This window comes from Rhinolophus hipposideros, assembly GCF_964194185.1.
Source record: "Rhinolophus hipposideros genome assembly, chromosome: 6".
NCBI classification, from domain to species: Eukaryota; Metazoa; Chordata; class Mammalia; order Chiroptera; family Rhinolophidae; genus Rhinolophus; species Rhinolophus hipposideros.
Window position 1 is genome coordinate 47776814 of NC_138052.1, and position 24714 is coordinate 47801527.

Genomic DNA, 24714 nt, shown 5'->3' on the forward strand with positions numbered 1-24714 from the left:
TCTTTGTTCCATCATAGCTCTGCTATGACCCTTTTTTCTTTATTAACACATAATATGTCAAGCCTGTTAGACTCTAGAAACTGTTTCTTTCAGAGTCAAGATTCTGCCAAGAGTAGTCAAAACTTGCTGTTACTATTTCCTCACTATCCAATGGTTCCTTAACTTACTATAATCTGGCATCTTGCTCCCATTAATCTGCTAAAACAAAGCCTAAGTGACAAATTCTTAGTCACTTTTTACAGTCATTATCTTAAATGACTTCTGTGACATTTAATTCTGTTAATTATTCTTCTCCTTCACTTTCTCCTGTTTTTCTTCCTACTATCTATCCACTTCCTTTCTCCAGCACAAAGAGCTGTTATTTATGTGGGATGTAACTTTTGGTATTTACCATTTTAGAATTTAAAACTAAACAACTTTTAAACACCAGAATACACAAGTACATAATCCCTAAATCATCAGTGATGATATCATGTGTCATAGAGCCTCTGGATATCTTCATGGTAAGTTCATGAGAAAATGAAAAATTTTGAAAGCCAAATATGTCTTAGCGTTATGGCAAAAAAGGCAAATAATGTCTCAGCACTATTATAAAAATTGTTTTAAATTTGTGGACCCCCTGAAAGAGTCTCAGGAACCCCCAGGAATCCTCAGATCACCCAGTCCTTTCACACCTAATGCCAGACACTCCTAAGTCTTCATCTCTAGCCTGATCCCTTTCTTTCCTGAGTTATCGCCTAAAGTTAGATACCTTACAGTAATCCTAGGCACTTCCCTTTCCTTCTTTTCCCCACATTCAGTCATCAAACACTACTGATCCTCCCTTTTAAGTCTAGTGGAAGTTGAGAGCTTGTTGGAGAAATGCAAACCCCCACTAGAGACCTATAGACATAAGAATCCGTGGTAATTCACTTGCACATGAAGTCATGAGAAGCTTGGGTCTCGGTGGTGACGGCATCAATACCCAAAGTTAAAGAATCTGAAGGAGAAGGCAGAGCCCAAACAGCAAACTTGAGAACACCATAATTAGAACGCCTCCCATTTGAAGCTTTTCCTCCTAATATTAAACTTTGGAGGGTTGGAGTTTGCAAAGGCTTAGTAACCCTGAAATCAATAATCTTCCCAATTTAGGTTTCACTTCCCTCCAATCCTGTCCTCTACACTGCCACCTGGGAAGTGCCTTCATCTCTACTTCGTCTTTTGTTTCCCCTGCTTCAGTGGCTCTCCATAACCTACATAAAAGTCCAAATTTCTTACTATGAAATACAGGTGCTTTTAAACCCTGACCCTTGCTTACCTTTTACCATTCCTGCATATCCTCCCTTATTATATTGAAGTTTGCAAACCAGCTGAATCACCTAGGTAGGCATGGCATTTTCCTTAAGCTCCTCAGGTGATCTAAAGTCCAACTGGGCGTTGAGAATCACTGCCCTACGTCTTGAACAAAACTACCTGCCATGCTTCTATGTGAAAGCAAAAGTATATCTTAGTACCTCTCTGCCTGCCTGCCTGCCTTCTCACACTTTGCCCCTGTCCTCTAGGATGAATTCACGGCTTTTCCTAACAACTATCATTTCTTCTTTGAAGACCTCTTTGTTTCTCTCCCAACTTCCCTACTGCAGGCAGATAAAATTAGGGGTCCTTGCTGTTTGATCCCATAGTATCTTGTGCTTCCATCTATGCTAGCACAGCCCACACTGTTTATGAAACAGTCTGTCTTACTAGACACTGATCTTATATGAAGGCAGGGATAGTTTCCTAGTCATCTTTATATTCTCTGTGCTTGGGCACAGAGGTTAGAAGATAATAGATAAGTAACAAATGCTTAACGAAAACACAGTGAATTTCTGGAGCCTGTTGAATAAACCTGCAGTGTTGTAAAATAAACCAAAAAAAAATACCAGCACCCTCCTACCTACTAGGCAATTTCATTAACAAAAGGAAAATCCATTTTGTTCTACAAATTTACATTCAGAAATAAAAGGCATTATGAAGTAATCATATATAAACTGAAATAAAAACTTTCAGTTGAAGTAGATTCAATGAGCCCAACAGAAAATATCAGGTGCTTTTCAGTTTTAGTAGTAAAAGATAGATGAAAACAGGAGGGTTCTGGGTATCTGCAAAGATTATTGGGTAGGAGGATAGAGTAGAGGAAAGGGATATTAGTAATCTAATCTTTATAAATACTAAGAGGGTTTCAACAGATAATGTCCAATTGATGAAACAAAATAGCAAGATATGCACATTACTTATATTAAAATGTGGAAATAAATACCAGGAAGAAAAGCTAAAAGAATAGAAAGTAGGCTGTCATAAGGGTGGGTGGTAGAGAACTGCCTTTTTTCTTTTTCTTTTTTAACTAAACCTGTTATTACTATTTGTTCATAAAAACAACAAAAAAAGCTATTATTGTTTTAAAAAGTAATGATCAGGAAATGGGTTACCAAAAGAATAAAATGACATCAGAAAACAATGGAATACTACGTAAACTCTATTTCTAGGGGTACTGGGGGAAAAAGAAGTACTACCATCTTGCAATTTATTGTTTACTCCCAACAACTTGACTTAATGAGCTATGAATACCTGTATCTTGATGTGTATGAAATTTCACCTCAAGGGAATTCATTAATTAAAGTATCTAGTTTAGAAATAAAACCTGGGAATCATTTTCCAGATACGTAGCTCCTTAAAATGGAAAGACAAAAAAAAATTTGCTTCTTTAAATCTTGAGGAAATGGATAATATGTAGTCATTTCCAAAATACTGTGTCACTCATTTATTAAACTTCCAGATATAGAACTCAGAACAGCAAAAGACAAAAGATTTTTAAGATTTTTCTATTACTGCCCTAAATGTCAAAATTTCTATACAAATAAAGCTACGTGCAATCAATAGTGAACCAAACTGTATTTCAATGCAAATGCCACTATGGTCTTAAAAGAAAAAATAAAACAAAACATTTTTAACTAAAAATATAGCCCAAAGTGATCCTTTGAATTCTTTACAGGGAAGTGGTATTTTCTTATAGAATGAGTCTTTTGAAAAGAAGCCAAAGACTGCATCTATAAAGAACATAGAAATATATGTAATAGCTGATCTAACTTCTACTATGTTTTACTATTTTTAAAAACATCTATCAAAAACACCAGATGTGGTGAACAGAAAAGAGAAATATCTAAAATGATTGTATCGCTCTTCATAACATAAAAGCCTATGAAAGAGGAGGCATGTGAAGTTACTAAATAGACCCAAATCTGGAAATATCAAGATATATTTGAAAGTCCAGGAAATATAAAGTGAAAATTCTTGATGTAGTTTTGGAAAAACTGTACTTTGACTAGATCTAAACCTACGATTTTGAAGGACTCAGTACAAGTGTGTGAATTTAATAAAAAACTAAACTGGGATCATCTGGTGCTACAGGGGCTACTAACGCTTACCTCACGGGAACCTACTGCAGATAAAGTCCCGGCACTTGCACTCCTTTCAGCTGCCTGCCAGTTGTCTCTGTGGAAGGGAAAGCCTGATGAGTGAAAGCCCTATGCCACACTCCTCTGGAGTGTCAGGGAGCCTGCACAGAACCGCACAAACTGTCTACCCTACAGATTCCTAGATACTTTCAGTAACACGGGGCTTTAAAAAGATGACACTTTTGATATTCCCTTTCTACTGAACACCAAAACTAAATGGCTAAGAGCTACTGAGTGCTAACAACCTATTGGTATTTACCAAGGTGATATATCGACACTAACCCAAATAGGAAAAAGACTAAAATGGATCAGGTAGAAATAAGTTCACTTTGACAGGGAAAACACACACACACACACACACACACACACACACACACGACAGAACTCTGTAATTCAAGAAGACACGATATTAAAAGCTACAGCCACAAAAAGTAAAGTTGCAGCATCAGCAAGTGAATGCTAAAACCCAAAGAAATTCCTGTCTGTACATTTTAAAACGATGCCATCAAGTACATCACGCTCAGTGTGAACTATACAATGGATCCAAATGCCTACTTACAAAATCCCATGTATTTTCTTAGTAGGGTAAGTGGATGGGAGAGGAGGGGTTTTTCAGATATTTTTAAATACGAAAAGTGAAAACCAACAGCATGAAATTCCACAAAAAATTTCAAAAAGAGAAAAAAAATTATATCTGTACCTTAGAAAGTAAACAAACCCTTACTCAGGACCAAACTGGTAAGTATAACAAGAAATAGTAGAAAACTGTGAAACAATACATTATAAAAACCACCTTCATCTCCTAGAATTATGAATGGCTAGTCACTGTCTTCCATTGAAACCATCTATACCACTAATGTACAAGTTCAGCTACATAACCAAAGAAAATATATTTTCTTTCTAACACCAAAAAGTCTTCAATCTGAATGCTGTGCTTCATAAGGCAGAATAAAATGCTCCTACAGGAAACTTAAAAAGTAGTAACCTTTGGCACAAGGATTGATGAAGACAAAAACCTATTTAATTTTTTAAAAAAAGGTTAATTTCATCTTTTACTTTAATAGCACCATATTTAAAATAAAGTTACTTACCTCTGATTCTTTGTCACTTAAAGATCCCAAACTTCCAAAACTGTGATTAGAACTTTCATTATTTGTTGAAGCCTGTTAAAGATTTTTAAAAGGGAAAAATTAGAAGTAATTTTAAATGAAGCATACTACAATGTAAATAATCTATCTTCAGAAATGAAAAGGTATGATTTCTTTTAAGCAAGGAAGTCAAATGAAGTAAAAATAAGAAATACCAACTTATTAACACTATAAATATTGGAAAATTTTATCAACTCAGTAAAGTTCTGCTGTTTCAGGAACTGACTTGTGTTAGCTGATTTTAGAATACCAAATTCAGAAGCAAAGGAATCGGGCTATTGTTAGGATAAGAATATTCCTAAAACTACCACCTAATGTATACAAACTAATGTTTCCTTTAACTGAAAGTATTATTTGTGTTCCTTAATGCCCTTCACAATCTTATCCAATTCCATCGTATCCCACCCACACACCCATTTGCCTCTCTTCATCTTAATAAACTGGACAATCTTTGTTTTTTTTGTTTGTTTTGCCTTAGTCGTTTAAAAATTTTTTTTTACCATCTTGAATATTTTAATTGCTCCGCTCAAGAGTTTCTATAATTCCTTTACAATGTTTTTAAACTGTGACAAACAGAAATAATCTGTTATTCTTCAGGATAACATTTGCTGTTTCCAATATGTTTCTATGATGCTTACTATTTTTGTGGACTTTTTGGGATAATCGGTATGGGACTTTCTGGGATCAGAAGACATCTGATCAACGTCTTCCAAACTATGTTTAGACCAGAGGATGACAGGGTATGGTATATATGCCAAAGATGACAAATGAATGAACTTCATGTTCAGGCAGGCCCAGCTGATATAATTATCCTTAGACCAATTTCCAAACTGATGACTCTGCGGTATTGCATACGTGTCCAGTCCTATGCCTGATACTATAAAGGTTGTTTTCAACACAAATAGCACTTGGACTGATTAGATTCAATCACTATTTAGAGGACGTTATAATCTAATTAGGGTAAGATGATCAAACTTGAAACAAAGAACACTATAAACAGCAATTAAGCAGTGGTAAACTAGAAAGATTTAGGGACAACTGAGGCAATGCCAATGCTTTTGAGCATCCCTAAATCACCACATAAAAATATAAACCCCAGATCCACAGACAACATTTACAACAAAAATAGGTGACAAAGAATTCCCCCCTCCAAAGTAGGAGGTGGGAACAGATTACCAACAACCACAGAACCTTCATGGTATGAGAGGACGCAAAAGGAAATAGGGTGTCAGATAGATATGAGAACAGAGACTCCCAAAACAGCAAATGCACATTGACCGGAAGGTCGATTTGAGTACAGAAATGGTTTCAGCCATTTCCAATAGTGACTAAGTGCAGGGGTCCATAGTGAAGTCTGAGTTGGTGCTATCGAGCGCCCATGAACTCTTGAAACTGATCCTTCACTAAGGGTGTTATAATAAGGATAAACTACTGGGTGTGGAATCAAAATCGAGCACAATAAGTATAATAAAGAAAAAGTAAAGAGAGTATCAAAATAAAAGTGAGGAAGGCAGCAGAGCCTAGAAATCTCAGAAAACAAATACCACTCTTTTGAAGAGTACCCAAAAACAACAGCAGAGGGAGCACTATAAGAGCCACCCTAAACAAACCAAACAAAAAAAAAGGCAACAGAAAATGATGTAGGTAAATCCCATGAAGTTATTATAAGAAAAAAGAAAGCAAGATACAGAATAACATCCTGATAATAAAAGCATACATAATATCCCGATAATAAAAGCATACCAGAAACACATACACATTTCACAAAATAGGTGAAAATTGTAACCTACTATTTGGAACTAAGCTAAAAGACATTACAAAAATGACTCAAGACATGAAAGAACATAAATCAATTTCAAAAAACTCAAAAATTCAGGTAATAGAACTCAGGAAAGCATTAGAAATTGGAAAAAAAGTTTCAAAAATAAAGATTAAGCCTGAATGATAAGAGAAAATACATCAAACAGATAAAGTGTTAAGAGAACTAGAAGGTAAAAAGGAGGAACACTTGAAATCAAAAGAAATGAAAGGATGAAAAGGATTTGAGGGAAAGCAACGACTATGGAAGCAAGAAAGATCCAACACTTAGGTAATAGAAGTCTTTAAAGAGTACCGCCGTGAGAAAACAAACAGTAGAAACTATAATTCAAGAAATCTTCATAGAAATTGTTTAAAAATAGAAACCACTGCCTGAAAGAGCACAATATACACCTAAGAATATCACCCAGAAGGCCAACATCCAATTTTTCAAAGGCAACACTTTATGCAAGAAGAAAATGCAGTAATAATGTATTTCAGATATTCCAGAAAATACGAATAAAGTTTTTTATATTCAATAAAACTGATTTTTAACAGATAGAAGGCTTAGGTAAACTGTTATCAAAATGCCAGAAATCAAGAAATACTGCTCACATGAGCCCTTCCAAAAGAATACAGAGAACAAGCTGTAGACAATCAAAATGAATAGAGTTTCAACCTAAGAACTGATGGCAAGCAATAATGTTACTTGTTGATAAAGGTTAAATAAGAAATAAAAGGAGAAAGTATGAAGTTTAATAGCTAAAGTTGTTAATAATACAATGTTTTAAAAACTGGGGGACGGTTTAATAGAAAACATAAGCAAAAATTTTTTTAACTTTTCAGTAATCACTTTGGTCATTGTAATAGCACAACTATTGTTATTTTGAAATAAAATAACTGGGTGGGGGACATAGAAAGAAGTAGATAATTGTGACATTCTAATTCTATCATCTGCTTTATGTACTTGAAAATCACAATTCTTGGTATAGAAGAAAGAAGATACAGACATAAATAAAAACCTTACAGTTCTGATTTGAATTGGTAGTATCAATATAAATTCATCAGATATTTTTACCTTTTAAAACAATTTAAAAAATGCAAATCTGCTACAAGTAATAACAGAATACCTCTTATCAGACCAATGTTCCCACAGATAACTAAAAATTCTAGAAAAAAATATAAAAAACAACTACCTGAAGGCATATGAGCAACCAAAAGTCAGCAGATTATGGTAAGAGATAACATTTGGAAGAAAGGAATAGAACTGGGCGGGTTTCCTGTTTTTACAGCTTTTGACTGAGGGAAGTATGCTAGTGTGAATTGCACAGAGTAGCTGAAACTTGGATCGAAACATGCAGTCTTACTGGCTTGAAAACCCAGAGTTTGGAACTACCACAACAGCTGGAAAGTAAGAAGGCGTATGCTAGAAAATAAAGCACCACAAAGAGAGAGTTGCAAATTCTGCCCATTTCCTCTACCCATGTCTCTGGCCGGTCACTGATCTGTTCCAAGAGTGGAACAGACTCTAAGTAGTCCAGACAAGGCTAAAACAACTGTAAAGAGATGTCCCCAGTAGGGGAGACATAGTTTAGATTTCAGTCTAGCCAAGTTAATTCTTTGCTAATACACATAACCAAAAAAACAATCAACACTCTCCAGAAAAACACTACCATAATGTATCATTCACAGTGTGCAGGATATAAACAAAATTTCTAAACTTATGAAGAAACAAGAAAAATGTGACCCATACTCAAGAGAAAAGACAGTCAATAGAGACCAACCACAAGATAACGCAGATATTAGAATTAGCAAAGATTTTACCGCAGCTACTGTTAAGTACGCTCACGATGACCATGGAAAATATACTTGTAACAAATGCACGAATTGGACATTTCAGCAGAAAAATAAAAATATAAAAAAGAGCCAGGTGACAATTCCAAAACTGAAAATTCACTCTCTAAAATAAAATTCACTGGACAGGCGTAACATCAGAATGGACAAAAGTACTAAAGATCGAAAGAAATTATTCAGGGCCCGGGCACCCAGAAGGTCAGCATGTGAAGGAGTGGATGGCAACATAGGTCTCCCCACTGTTACTGAGGAGCAGGGGCCATACAGACGAGCCCGGCCTGAGCAGCAGACGGGAGGGTTGCTGCAACACTATGGAGGGCGGCAGGCGAAGTGGCAACAAACCCACAGGGGAGTCGGCCAGCTTTTATGGAGCCATGGAGCTGGTTACTCACATGTGGATTTGGCCAGCATCCTGTTGACTGGTATGAATCCTGTTTCCTTACTGACATGTGGATCCCTGGCATCTCGTGCAGGACACAGATGAGTTTATTTTACCAAGTGGAGCTAATAAAACCTGGGGCAGATGTGAATTGACCTTCTTTACCACTGGAGGATGTTGTATGACAGGGGCTGCATGTGGGGCAATGAATAGTCTAAGGCTAGGATTGAAGTAAACCCAGAACACGGCCTGTTCCAAACAAAGAAACATACAGATTTTGAACATGGTGATGAGGCAAGAGGCATTTTGGGTTAATACACTAGGTTTTCAGGCTTTGCTCTATAGTGCATTTGATATCACTGAAAAAACATGAGGTGCCAAAGATGACCTCAATACAGCAGAAGCTGGAACTATCACAGGCACACAGGACCAACACTAGCTTCTCTGCACTATACAGTGAGAGTCCATGAAAGGCTCCCTAAGCCAAAGTCACTCAGACGATTTTGCCAACTTGTGAATAGAATATACTTTAACAGTCATCCAGGTCAATTTATGTAAGTCAGTCTGGAGTTATTCTCTCTTGTACCTACAATTAGTTGGAAAAACTGTGGAGATTCCAATTTGTTGTGACGAAGATCATGGATGGTGAGCAGAACTGGCTCTTCTCCCAGCCATTAATGAGCTGAAGCCAAAACCCTTTGGCGACTGAGTAATGTGGTTTTCCTCTTTGAAGATCTTGCACCTGCTCTCTCTCCTACTCCTGACCTGGAAAACCACTTACTCCCATAATCCAGGTCATGATTGTTGTCAATACTGTATCACCACGTTTGTTCATTTAATGACCCAAAACTCTAATATTGCCCTGTATTCCCAATAAAGGGTGAACACAGGGAAAAAAGAAATTAAATTAAATAGAGAGAAAAATTATTTGCCAGACACTATTAAGCAGTCTAATATACGTGTACTGGGAGTCACAGGAGAGAAAAAGGAACAGGAAAAAAAAATCTGAAGAATTACTAGTCAGAAAGTCCTCAAATTTGGTGGAAGACGTAAATTTACAGATTAAAGAAGTTCGTGAATTCCTCCAAACAGAGTAAGTATAGAGAAAATCATACTTAGGTAACATCAACCATTGATAAAGAGAAAGAAATCTTATTACAATGAGATATCACCTCATTACCCGTCAGAATGGCTATTATCAAAAAGACATAAATAACAAGAGTTGACAAGGACATAGAGAAAAGGAAACCCCTTGAGCTGATTCTAATTCACACTCACTAAAATAAGAAAGAATCGTAACACCGAATGCGGTAAGGATGTGGAACAATTAAAATTCTTACATGCACTGCTGGTTACAGTAGGAAACAATATAAACACTTTGGAAAACTATCAGTTTCCAATGAAGTTAAAACATACTCCTACCCTATTCCACTAAGTATTTCCCCAAGAGAAATGAAAACATATATCTACAAAAAGATTTGTACAAAAATATCTATGGCACCCTTATTTGTAACAGGCAAAAACTGAAAACATACAAGTATCACTCTACAAATAGATAACAAATTCTGGCATATCCATACCACAAAAAAGAATGAACTGCTGAACAACAACAACATGGACAGCTCTCAAAAATATTATGTTAAATGAAAGAAGCCAGATACAAAAGAGTACACTGCATGATTCCATTTACATGGAATTCAAACACAGGCAAAACTAATCTGTAGTGACCGAAATCAGACAGGGGTTCAGGAAAGGGGTTTGAGAAGTGGGCAATATCTGGAAAGGGGCAGAAGAAAACTTCGGAGGGATGGAAATTGTTCTATTCTTTGTCTTTACACCACATAAACAATTTCCCAAATCTAAGACAAGGGAATATACAAAGTTTATAGTAGCTTTGTTTGTAATTCTCAAAATATTAGAAACAACCCAAAAGTTTCTCATCTAGGAGAAATGGTGGTGACCAACGAATCTCTTCATTTGAAAGGCCCATATTCTCTTTTGTAATTAATAACTAATCTATAAGGTAAAACTTTGAGACCTTGTTCTCCATAACATTTTACTAAATGGTTCTAGCATCCATTGACGATCCTGGCCTTAATCAATAATTATACTGGGGAATATTAAATGCAATTTTCTGATTCTACATTCCTCTACATCAGTTGACTAACATTCTTCTAAGAGACTACCACATAACAAGCATAATCTAGCTTGGTTCCTAAGTATTAAAAAGAAGTATGGTTATATGTGGAATCAAAAGAACAGAATAAACAAACAACACAGAAACAGACTCATAGGTACAGAGAACAAACTGATGGTTGCCAGATGGGAGGGGGGTTAGGGGCTGGGTGAAAAAGATGAAGGGATTAAGAAGCACAAATTGGTAGTTACAAAATATTCATGGGGATGTAAAGTACAACATAGAGAATATAGTCAATAATATTATAATAATTATGTTATATAGTGCCAAGTGGGTGCTAAACTAAATTAGGGGAACCACTTGTAAATTATATAAATGTCTAACCACTATGCTGTACACCTGAAACTAATATAAAACATTGAATGTCAACTGTAATTGTAAAACAAAAATAAAAAGAAGTGTGGTATATTTATACAATGAAATACTATTTAGCAATAAAAAGTAACAAACTATTGATAATATACAACAACATAGCAAATCTCAAATGAATGCATTATGTTAAGGTAAAAGAAGTCACACTCAAAAGGCTGCATATTACAATACTTATTCCATTTATATGATATTCTTTGGCAAATCTACAAGAACAGAAAACAGATCAGTGGTTGCCAGGGGCAACCTAGAGGCGTTGACTACAAAAGGGCATGGGAATACTTTAGGGACTATTGTATATCTTAATCTGTGGTGGAGGTTACACAATTATATACATTTGTCAAAACTTATAGCAGAATTATGTAGTAAACAGTGCTAATTTCACTATACGTAAATTATACCTTAGTAAAAACCATGGAGAGATCACATAACTGAACATTTAAAATCTATACATTTTATTGTGTATTAATTATGTCTCTATTTAAATAAACTAATTAATTCAATTCAATAGCTGGAAGGAGAGCCACAGAGCAAACCCAAAGTAACAAGTAAATTATGAAGACAAAAATGAATGGGAAAGAAAACAGTGAGATAGATTAAAACCAAAATTTATTTCTTTGAAATAGTGATTAATTGGAGCTCTGGCAAGAATGTACAGAAAAGGAAAATATGAAAGAATGAAAAGAAAGGAAATAACAAAGGCGGTTTTTAAAAGTATTATCACTATACACTTAAATTTGAAAAGCTTAAATGAAATGGATTAACAAACTAAGTAATATTAAAGAAATTAAATGGTAGTAAAACACCTCCCTTCCCAACAAACCCCAGGCCAAGATAGTTTTAAGGGTAAATGCCTAACCATCTTCCCATGAACATTTCCTATTATATACAGGATGTTGATAATACAGTGAAAGGGGAAGCAATTCACTTTACGAGGCTCGTGATACTGATTTATACTTATAAAACAGGTAAGGCAGGGTGATGAAAATGTTCTGTATCTTGAGACGAATATGGATTACGAGTATACACACTTGTCAAAACTCACTAAACTGCTACTCTTCAGGTCTGTACATCTATTTCTTCTATGAGCATTTATGTATAAATCCTAACTAAAAGTAATACATTATATCCAGTAAATGTATTTTTAAAAATAGTATATTGGGCGGACAGGTGGTTCAGTTGGTTAGAGTACGAGCTCTGGGTAAAAGGGCTGCGGGTTCAATTCCTACATGGGTCAATAAGCTGCACCCTCCACAACTAGAATAAAGACAACGAGCTGCTGCTGAGTTGCTGGGGATCTCCAGGGCAGCCGGATGGCTCAGGTGGTTGGAGCGTGAGCCAACCAGGTTGCCGGTTTGACTCCTGCAAGGGATGGTGGGCTGTGCCCCCTGCAACTAAAATTGAAAGGACAACAACTTGACTTTGATGGAGCTGATGAGTCCTGGAAAAAACATAATACTGTTGTTCCCCAATAAAAGAAAGTCCTGGAAATACACAGTTCCCCAATAAAGTCCTGTTCCCCTTCCCCAATAATATCTAAAAAAAACAACAGTATATCATAACCAAGTAGAGTTTATCCCAGAAATGCAAATAAGGTTCAACATTTAAAACTATTAATGTAATTCACATTAGTAATCCAAAGGAGAAAAATTTTATGATTCTTTTTAACCAAGAACAAAAAAGGACTTTCACGTAGTTCAACACTTATAATTTTTAAACAAACAAACTTACAAACAAACAGTTCTTAACTAACCAGGAATAGAAAAGCTCTTCTTTAATTTAGCCATGGTTATATATACAAAACCTAGTATATAGCAAACATTACACTTAATGGAGAAACTTTAGACAATTCCTGTTGAACAAGATATAGTAACTGAAGGTCATGACCAATATAAGAGAAAAGTATATATATACATGAGGCATAGGAAATACAACTATCATTTTTGGAAGACAATTACTTATTTTGGAGAAACTTAGGAGAGAATCAACAAACTATTACAACCAATAAAAGAGACCAACAGTTGTCTGTTGCATACAAGACAGAACCAACCTATAAAACTCAAAAACCTCTTAGGTTGGGCCGGCCCGGTGGCTCAGGTGGTTAGAGCTCCATGCTCCTAACTCCGAAGGCTGCCGGTTGGATTCCCACATGAGACAGTGGACTCTCAACCACAAGGTTGCCGGTTCAATTCCTCGAGTCCCCAAAGGGATGATGGGCTCCACCCCTGCAACTAAGATTGAACAGGCAGCTTGAGCTGAGCTGCCGCTGAGCTCCCGGATGGCTCAGTCGGTTGGAGCGCATCCTCTCAACCACAAGGTTGCCAGTTTGACTCCCGCCAGGGATGGTGGGCAGTGCCCCCTGCAACTAGCAACGGCAACTGGACCTGGAGCTGAGCTGCGCCCTCCACAACTAAGATTGAAAGGACAACAACTTGACTTGGAAAAAAGGCCTGGAAGTACACACTTCCCCAATAAAGTCCTGTTCACCTTCCCCAATAAAACATTTAAAAACAAAACAAAACAAAAAAACCTCCTAGGTTAGCAATAACCAATTAGAAAATATCATAAAAATCCTTTGGCAACATTTTAAAGTATCCAGGAATTAGCCAAAAACAAAAAACAAAAAAAAAAAACTAGCCAAAAATTCTTAAGAACTCTAAAAATTGAACAAAATGGAGAGACATTTCATGTACCTGGACGGGACAACCTAATCTTATAAAGATTCAGTACTCCACAGATTAATCTATAAATTCAATGCATTCAGTATAAAAATTCCATTTGAATCATGTAAGGAAAAAAGATACAAATAAGCTATTACACAAAAAAGAATCCCGAAACACTAACAAGCAAATGAAGAGATGCTCAAATGTTATGAGAATAAAGACCCATAAATAGCTAAGTCAACCTTACAAAAGATTAAAGAGACTTGCTCTGCCATATAAAAAAGACATACCAAAATACAACAGTATTTTTTTTATGTGATACTAGCACAATAACACAGACCACTGGAACATTCAGAGAAATTTCACAGACAGATCCGTACATATACATGGCAACTTAATATATGATAATGGTGGCATCACAATTCAGTAGAAAAACACAAATGATGTAAGAAGCATCAATGAGAAAACTGGCTCAGTCGGTGGAGAAAAACAAAACTGAATCCCTATCAGTATTATATAAAAGGTGACGCCTAGATGAACTAAAGAGCAACTATGACAATGAAACCATAAAATTAATAGAAGAAACTGCAGAATATTTTTGTGGACTTGGTTTGGGGAAGAAGTATTTAACTCTTAGAACTCCATCAGGGTCCACTGGACCCAATTTTAGTTTTTGAGCTTCTTTTTCAAGCAGTTCTATTTGTAAAGACTGACATTTTAGGACTTATTCTTAGAGATCATCCAAAGAGTAAAAATAAAATTTACCTTAAAAAAATAAGATGCTTTCTGTCTTGCAATTAATTACCAGATGTCAACAGGATCCTTCTGTAAACCTTTAATACATTATGGGATCTTATTGATCTCATTTTTCCTATAGTTTGTTACTAAATCATCCAGGAATTACTTCATCATTACTTATAATTATTCCCAACTATGTTAAAATGAACAAAAACCCACTAAAATAAAAAGAAAATGGAAGCGTGATGATATGACAGGCAGCAGAATGGCTCACAATGATGCCTGAGCCTCATCCCCAGAATCTGTGAATATAACCTTTTATGGCAAAAGGGACTTTGCAGATGGATTAAAGGTTAAGTACTTGAATTGTGGAAATTACACCAGATTATCCAGATTGGTGCGGGCCCAATCTACTTACATGAGTACATAAAAGTGAAGAACCTTTCTAGGCTGCGGTGAGAGGGAGATTAACTTCCACCAGAGAAGAGTAAGAAAGATGCAATACTGCTGGCTTTGAAGATGGAGGAGGACCACCGGCTAAAGAACGCAGGCAGCCTCTAGAAGCTGGAAAAGGCAAGGAAAAGGTCCTCTTCTAGAGTGTCCAGAAAGGAATACAGCCCTGCAGCTGACACCTTGATTTTAACACAATGAGACCAGAGAAAGACTTCTGACCCTACAGAACTATAATAAATTTGTGTTCTTTTAACCAACTTTGTGATCATTTATTGCGGTAGAAATATAAAAAACAATCCAGATTTAATGACCTAAATAGATGATGCAATAGTGAAATAAATTATCACCTTTCAATTATCTTCTTGCCTTGCCAAAGTACTGTACCATCTTTCAAGAATGTATAAAAAACTAGACATACCTGCTTTGTAGTATGATTTTAAGCTTTCACTGACTCCAGCTGAGAATTAAGAAACATCCATCTTCCAACCAAGATGGTAAAAAGAAAATGATGGAGGAAGATATTTTATAATTATCAGAAAATAAATACAAAGAGATATTTCAGCACCTCTAGACTATAAAACTGATGGTGACACTATTAGTCAAACACAGTCATCAAACGACATTATCCTAGACAAATTTTCTCAAAGTCAAAAATCAATAAATTGCACAATATATTTACAAGGAAAAAAGGGAAACATTGGTATTCTTATCAGTTAGTCATTCAACTGAAGGACTTCATCATATAATATTCTGCAACAAGAATCTGGACCATCTTATTGTGCTCAAAGGATTCATGACAATATCCTTTATCCTTATGTTTATGTACAAAGATTTACTTGATATGAAGAGGTTTCTTTCAGTATGTTTAAATTATGAAAATTTATAATAAAGCTGTTTTTCATTATACCTTTATTCCTCCTGCTATAAATCAGTGGTAAAATAAGTTAAAAACAGCAAAAAGGTCTATTTGACCCAGATGGTTAATGATGATGTATTTTTTTTTTTAGCATACCAAGCATTAGTCAAAATTTCAGAAGTAGACAATAAGACAAAAAACAGGTGAGTATGATTACAACAAAATTAAAGAATCCTGTACAATGATCCTGTACAATAATGGATACCTTGAACAAAGTTAATAGACATAAAAAATAGGAGACGTTATTTGCACTGTATACAACCAACATGGAATTAATATGTGGAATGTACAAAGAACACGGAAAAATCAGTTTGAAAAAAAAGGAATCCTGACAACAATACAGGCAAAGAATTAGAACAATTTATAAGACTCCCCAAAAGCTAACAAGCATATGAAGAAGTGCTCAAAATAACTGGTGGTACAAATAAAATAATGAGATACTATTTTATAACTAAAAGACTCTCAAAAATAAAAAATATGAGTAACACCAAGTGTTCTAGGATGTGGGGATACAGACATACTCTGCACTCTGCTCAAAGTGCACATTAGCTTTGTACAACTGTTCTGAATAGCAATCTTGCACTATTTATTCAACTTAAGTCTAAACATACCCTATGACCTAGCAATTCTGCTATTGGAAAAATATCCTAAATAACTGCTCACAAAGGTCCCCTAAGACAACAAATACAAGAAATTCACTGCGGTTTGAGGTAGTAGGGAACTGAAGACAACGTGATATCTACCACTGAAAAGCCTAACAGCTACACCATTAAGTGTTATGAAGCAGTGGCTAAAGGTAGGTAGGAACATACACAGATAAGAACACGGGTGATGGGACAAGGAACACACAGAGAACAGGAAAGGTGAAAATTATGTCATGGGAGAAAGGCAGTACAATCTACCACATTCCTTTTTACCCCTGAACCGAATCACGTTTACAAACACTGAATTTTTTTCTAGACATTATAAAAATTAAAGTAGTATTTTACTGTTAAGCACGTATGCAGGGTTCATTTACAAACTATATTTTAGAACACTTAATACAAGGAAAAAATGTCAAACAAACTTTAGAATTTTACTCACTTTAGCTCCAACACTGCAACTGCCGGTGCTCCCAGTGCTCCCACTTGCAACTCCTGTAAATCTAGCTTCCAATAATTCTTGTCTTCTTGGATCCAGACTATGCAGCTCATCCATTGCACCTATTAAGAAAACACACACACACACACACACACACACGTCTTTATAAACAAACACAAAATACATGTGTTTAGTTGAGATGTCAATATAAACTTAATGAATAAATTCCACAAACAGATGAAAGTAAGACACTTCATGGTATTTATAATGTCCACACTTAATTACCAAAAATAACCTACAGTGGATTTCCACCAACTTTTGACAGCAATCCATACTAAGAAATATATTTTCCACCCAACTCAGTACACAGATACATACATATTTTATGTGTATTAAAAAGTTCCATAAATACTTCTTACTGCATGCAGTGCACTCCAATATTTTCTAGTCTATTATAATCCATTAAAAAACATTGGTTGTTAAACTATTAAATTGATTTCATGAGACATTAATGGACCATGGGTCCACAGTTTGAAAAATGCCACTCTAATAGTATAATTTCCTTATTTTAACCTTGTACACTTTGACAATGACATTACTACTTAATTATTTTGTTTATATATACACTTTATCTGACTCCATTTTATACTGGGAAGGATTATTTTATCACTGTCACATTCCCAAAGATTTTTTTGTACAATTGACAGTTTTGGTAGTTTTCAGTTTCTATGAGGGAGATGAAAAACACACACAAATACATCAAACAGAGCATTGAGGTAACCTCTGTTATTTAAAAATCACCTTGAGAATTAAGGGAGAAAAATTAGCACCCTTATATAATTGCTACTATGTAGACTAAAGCACCACACATTTTAGCTAAAGTTCAATTAAACTTTTAAAAATTCTTTTATCCCGAGGTCAAATACATGGTGATGGAAAGAACTGACTCTGGGTGGTGAACACACAATGTGATATACAGATGATGTAATACAGAATTGTACAATTAAAACCTATGTATTTATACTAACCATTGTCACCCCAATAAATTTTAATTTAAAAACAAAATTCTTTTATTCATGTCTGCTAATTCTCTGCTGACATAAATGAGTGATTCACAAGGGGAACAAGGATGGTATGATTAAAATCTAGAATCAGATGTGGAACATCTTCAAACAGCAGTAGACCCCTTCCACGCACCCTGACATTCCTCTTGCAAAGGTTAAGAACTATTCCTACAGACCTTATTAAACGTTTCCTTCATTACCTTTAATCTTCATCTGGACAGAGGACTGGACGGATAATGGCCATGCTTCCTTCCATGTTTACTTGCACCCCTGTACCTGACATCTTCCCTGTGTACTGTGTCTTCCCTTTCATCTCAAAGAGGTAACCACCTTTAAAAAGCTGAAGCTTTCGATTCTTGCTTTTGAACCCATTCCTTCTTGATATCCAAGGAATCTTGCATTTGCCTGAATCCCATCTCTTGCATTTTTCTCTTCCTTTCCTCCTTCTGCCTTCATTTATGTTTTTCAAAAACCACTTTAGCTTGAATTCCATGCTATTAATACCATCATTTAAGTCCTTCCTTAAACTGGTGATTGATAGCCATATCCTTCTTAGGTTCCTGGAATCTGGTTTCTGTAAGTACAATCCTGACAATGTACTTTCAAGTATCACCATTGCCTCTACTTTTTTCTGATGCTGCTATTAGATCAGAAATTGTGTAGTGTTCCTTTCTTGGGAATCACCCCCCACACACACCCACTATCACTTCTTGGTTTTTAAAACACAGTTCTAGTTTTCAGAATTCAACCATGTCTTTTCTGTTTCTCTTCTTGTTCTCTGTTAAATATGAATACTCCCAAGAGTCAATCCATATAGCCTTCTGTTCTCTTTTCATACTCCCTCTGGCTTCCAACTGATGCTTCGCAAATGAAATACCTAGTATATGTCAAGTCAGTGAAGTCTTCAGCGTGGCACTGTAAATAAAGAAGTAGTAAGATAGTCTGGCCTCAAAGAGCTTACAACTCAGAGATTCTGCTGTATAAAAACTCCCAATTCTACCCTGGCACAGGATTATTTTGAAAATATTAAATCACACTTTAAAAATAGTATACAGGTGCTTTAAATATTCTTGTACAATTATTTTGTAAATAAATGTTTCATTTAAGTAAATACCTACAAGTGGAATTGATGGGTCATAGGGATATTGCATATAAACTTTAAAAAACTGCTAAAAGCCTCCAAAGTAGTCGTACTATTTTACACTCCTATGTGCTTGCCAATACTTGATGCTGACTTTTTAAAATCTTTCTTATAGCAGTGTGAAGTGCTATCCAGCTTTGATTTTGCTTTGCGTGGTCTAGATTACTAGACTTTTCATGAGCTTACTGGCGATTTGTGCATCTCTATTGTTGATGCTGTGGGAAGGGGCCACATACTAAACCTCACAAGCTCAGGGGAGGCCCACATGGCAGGACCTACAAACTCAGAGACTGAAATTAAACACATAGGATGGTCCGCACATACAAATTCCTAACTAAAAGTGGGTCATACCGGGTAGTCACATCCTGGGCCTGTATTTTTCTTGACAAAGATTGACAAAGGTCAATCTTTACCTTAAGTGAGCCTGTCTATTGTCTTTTTGCCCCTAAGATAACATACCTGTGTAATGTCACAGTAATCTTTTCCAGACCCCTCAGGGCACGACTGCTGCACCAGAACAGGAGACCACAGAACCCTCATTGATACCTTGTTCTCCAAATACCATCTCTATGTGCTGCAAACGTTAACTATCCTGTACCCACCTATGTAAAACAAGTATGTATCTGTTTTACTTTTCATCCAATCCCAGAGATTTCCTGCTTTGCTTTCTCCCGCCCCCTTAATCTACCACCAATGGATTTCATGGAACCCTCCTTATGTCTTCTACTTTGATTCTAATGTATAAAATAAGCTGTAAAACTGCCATTCTTAGGAGCGTTTTCTTAATACATTGAGATTTTGCTTCACAGCAACTGTCAGTTTAGCTCAAATAAACTCATTACAATTCTCTACGGGTTTGAACATTTCTTAAATGGACAATGTTGTTAAGAATATTTTCAAGTCTGCTGCCCAATATTTTATTAGGTTGTTACTGATATGTACTAATTATTTGTGTTGATTATTTATGTCAGATAATAGATGATAAATAGATAACAAAATTTCTCTAAGTCTTTACATTTTCCCCCATTTTCTTTATGGTGTTTTGACAAGAAGCGTTTAATTTTGGTAAAATGAAAATTACCTAATTTTTCTATGTATGGGTATTATTTTTCTATTCTAAGAAAATTTTGCATGCCTCAAAGTAAAAAAAAAATATATATATATATATATTATCTTTATAAGTTTTATGTTTCTCAGTTGAGGTCCATGATTCATCCTAAATTAATATTTGTGTGTGGTATGAGGTCAAGGATTTTATTTCCCATATATTTTTCCTATTTTATTACCACCATTCATTACAAAATAAAAAAGCAAAATTCTGTTTCACCAAGTCTTGGTGACTTTGTCAAAGTCAAAAATAATAATAAGTATATGGTTACTGGTACAAAGACAGATAACATATACAAATGGAATAAAAAAGAGAGCCCAAAAATAAATCTTCACATACATGGTCAAATGATTTTCAACAGGAATGTCAAGACCATTCAACGAGGAAAGGACAGTCTTTTCAACGGTGTTGGGAAAACTGGATACTGGGAAAACTGAATATCCACATGCAAAAATATTAAATTAGACCCTTACCTTAATGCCACATATAAAAATTAACTCAAAATGCATCAAATATCTAAACATAAAACCCAAAACTATAACACTCCTAATTAGAAAACACAGGGGAAAAAGCTACAAGTCACTGGATTTGGCAATGATTTCTTGGATTTTGAAACCAAAGGCACAGGCAATAAAAGAAAAAATAGATAAACTGGAGTTCATCGCAATTAAAAACTTCTATGCATCAAAGGACACTATCAAGAAAGCGAAAGGATAGGCCACATGATAGGAGAAAATATCTGCAAATCATATATCTCATAAGGGATTGATATCCAGAATGTATAAAGAAATGCTGGGGGTGGCCGGTTAGCTCAGTTGGTTAGAGCGTGGTGCTGATAACACAAGAATGCTGGTTCGATCTCCACATGGGCCACTGTGAGCTGCACCCTTCTTAAAAAATGAAAAAAGAAAAAAGAAATCCTACAACAACACCACCACCAACAACAAAAATTTAAAAATAGGCAAAGGACGTTAGAATAGACATTTTCCCAAAGAAGATAGACAACTGGCCAATAAGCACATGAAAAGAGTCTCAGTATCATTAATCATTAGGAAAATACAAACCAAAACTACAATGAGATACCACTTCACACCCATTAGAATGTTTATTAACCAAACAAATAGAAAGTAACAAGTGTTGGCTAGGATGTGGAGACATTGGAACCTTTTTAATGCTGAAATGTGAAATGGTGGTGCTACGGTGAAAAAATGGTATGGCAGTTCCTCAAAAAAATTAAACAGAATTACCCGTATGTTCCAGAAGGTCCATCTCTGAGTACAAACCCAATAGAAGTGAAAGCAAGGACTCAAACAGATATTTGTACATCGATACTGATAGCAGCATTATTCACAAAAGCCAAAAATGCAGGAAGCAACTTAAGTGTCGACCAACAAATAACTGGATAAGCAAAATGTGGTAAATACATAAAACAGAATATTATTCAGTGTTGAAAATGAAGAAAATTTTGACACAGGCTGCAACACAGATGAACTTTGAAGACATTGTATTATGCTAAGTGAAACAAGCCAGACACAAAAAGACAAATACGTACTGTATGATTCCACTTATATGAGGTTCCTAGAGTAGTCAAACTCAGAGACAGAAGGTAGAGTGGTGGTTGCCAGGAGTTGAAGGGTGTGGTGGAATGGAGAGTTTGTGTTTAATGCATAGAGTTTCAGGTGGGGAAGACAGAAAAATTCTGCGATGGATGATGGTGATGGCAGTACAACAACGTGAATGTACTCAATGCTACTGAACCGTACACCAAAAATAGTTAAAACGGTAAATTTTATATGATGTGCATTTTACCACGATTTTTAAAAATAATTTTTAAAAATGAAAAATAAATTGGACTTGACCAAATTTTAACTTTGCTAGTTCAAAACACCTGGTTATAAAAATGAAAAGGCAAACAACAGACTGGGAGAAAATGTTTGCAAAACAGGTATGTGTTGGATGTCCCCTCTTTGGCTTGGTAACCAGTTGACTGCCCACTGGAATTTAGCAAGGAGATGAGGACATCGGTCCCTACTTTAACCTGGACCGACTAATGCTATGGTATTTTGTTTCTCATTGTTTTGTTTCTTAGATGGATAGCTTCCTCTAGGACTTCAACCCTCTCCCATGAGGTCCTAAAGGAAGCTATGTACTCAAAGCAAAAAACAGACAAAAACACTCACAAAACAGTTCGTTTCTAACTGAAAACCCTTACCAAGGATGCCAAGCTCACTGCAGTCCTTAATACCTTCTAAAAATGTTTGTGGTATTTTAAGACGCAAAACATGCAACAGCCCCTGGTATAACTCCCGGAACATAATAGATGCTTACCAAATATTAGCGTACCTGTCTAAGAACCTAACCTTGAAACTTACTTCGCAAAATGCAGTTCACTGACCAGCAGCACCTGTTATCACCTCAGATGCTTGTAAGAAATGCAAAATCTTGAGTCCTATTCCAGCCGTACTAAACCAGAATCTGCATTTTAACCACAACCTCAGGTAATTACTATATGCATTCATATTTGAAAAGCACTACTACAGAAAAGTCCACAAAATTATTCTGTAAAGGGTTAAATCATAAGTAGTTTAGTCTTTGCAGGCCAATATGCCAAAAGAAAATGTAGATGCTTATATAATGAGAAAAACTTTTTACTGAAAAAATTCAAAATATAATGACAGTATAATATTTTATAATATGTAAGTCTGATTCCCACATAGGCCAGTGAGCTGCGCCCTCCACAACTAGATTGAAGACAACGAGCTGCCACTGAGCTGCTGGAGGGGCAGCTGGATGGCTCAGTTGGTTACAGTGCGAGCTGTCAACAACAAGGTTGCCGGTTCGATTCCTACATGGGATGGTGGGCTGCGCCCTCTGCAACTAAAGATTGAAAAATGGCGACTGGACTTGGAGCTGAGCTGCGCCCTCCACAACTAGATTGAAGGACAATGACTTGGAGCTGATGGGCCCTGGAGAAACACACTGCCCCCCAATGTTCCCCAATAAAATTTTAAAAAATGAAATTCAGGGGGTAACATTTCACTTAATTCAAGTTGCCTATCTGATAATGCTGACCAAATTTTATATATTTATATTTGAAAATATCTTTTCTGACACAGATACTGCCAAATACTGACATCCATCCATAAGCACATGATTTTAATTGAGCATATTCATTACTTCAAAAGCAGTTATAAAAGTCTATTAGATTCTTCTGATATTTGCCTTTCGGTATGTCATTACATTGCAGATTTATCACTTCCAATTGAAGGTTAGGTAGAAGTTCTTCAAGTGCACAATTAAATGGATTTTGAAATATGGAAACTTTCTGCAATTGCATCAATGTCTGGAAAAATACTGCTGGAACTGTACAGTTTGAGGTTGGAAAATATATTCATGCAAGTTCATGTGGGAATGAAGATCTCATTTTGACAGCATGAGATGTGTGCAAAGCAGCTTGATATTATTTGTGATTCAAACAACAATTACCATTGACTTTACTGTAGCTCTGTAAGCACTATTTTGCCTTTAATTTTAGGTTAAATTCATTTAAAAACATCTCCAAGTCTGCAGAAAAGTCAATTTGTATTTTATAATAATAATTTGATGGTCATCCTCTTGGTTCAGAAAAATTTCAATCTCAGTGCTAAACTCAAAATTTGAAATAAAATGTTACTACTGCTAGGCCAGTCAGGATATTGAGCTTCTATTCCTAACAAAAATGTATGGAGGGCCGGCCCGGTGACGCAGGCGGTTAGAGCTCCGTGCTCCTAACTCCGAAGGCTGCGGGTTCGATTCCCACATGGGCCAGTGGGCTCTCAAAAAAAAAAAAAATGTATGGAGTTGATGCTAGTTAAGTGCATGAGAGCAAATAAAGTTCACTACTGACAACACTGATTCAATAACATAATAAATTCACATGTTTTCTGCAAAATGCGTGCTGATTAATAATACCATGAATTACCATAGGTTTTGAACACCTCATATTTTTATAAGCTTTGTGAATTGGTCCAAATAAGCCTCTTTCTGTCCACACGTACCTTTACCGTCTCAGTTGTAGCACATCTTAGCAGATTCCACTTCAGATTGTACTTAGCATTTTCTCAACTTGAAAATACTCTTGCCTGTAGGTGTTCTACACAGACTCTTCACAGAGGCTAATTTTTCTGCCACTTCAAACTTGGAACTGACACCTTGAACAAACAATAACTGAGTAGTATCAATAACACCTGTCAACTCAAGAGCCACGATAACCACTCTGTGTCACCTGCATTGTTTTGTAATTGACTTCAAATGCCCTCAACTCTTAAATCAACTGTTTTCGTTAAAAAAAAGTC

At 35.8% G+C, this 24714-nt stretch overlaps 1 protein-coding gene and 1 pseudogene across 5 annotated transcripts in view; one reads left to right on the top strand and one right to left on the bottom strand.

Moving 5' to 3' along the window:
- The window catches only part of TLK1 (tousled like kinase 1), a 126495-nt gene that overhangs the window by 68288 nt on the left and 33493 nt on the right, over positions 1-24714 (bottom strand). The window contains exons 2-3 of one of the 4 annotated variants that reach the window (XM_081051325.1): positions 17071-17189; positions 4565-4636 (exon numbers count right to left, since the gene is read on the bottom strand). In XM_081051325.1, the coding sequence (XP_080907451.1) occupies positions 4565-4636; positions 17071-17189 (191 nt within the window). Of the gene's footprint in view, positions 1-3443; positions 3503-4564; positions 4637-17070; positions 17229-24714 lie in introns of those variants that run through there. The other 3 variants (XM_081051324.1, XM_081051326.1, XM_081051327.1) reach the window with 3 other exon arrangements.
- LOC308498972 (mitochondrial import inner membrane translocase subunit Tim23-like) lies at positions 8584-9090 on the top strand (annotated as a pseudogene). Its single transcript has one exon. The product of its transcript is annotated as a mitochondrial import inner membrane translocase subunit Tim23-like (transcript).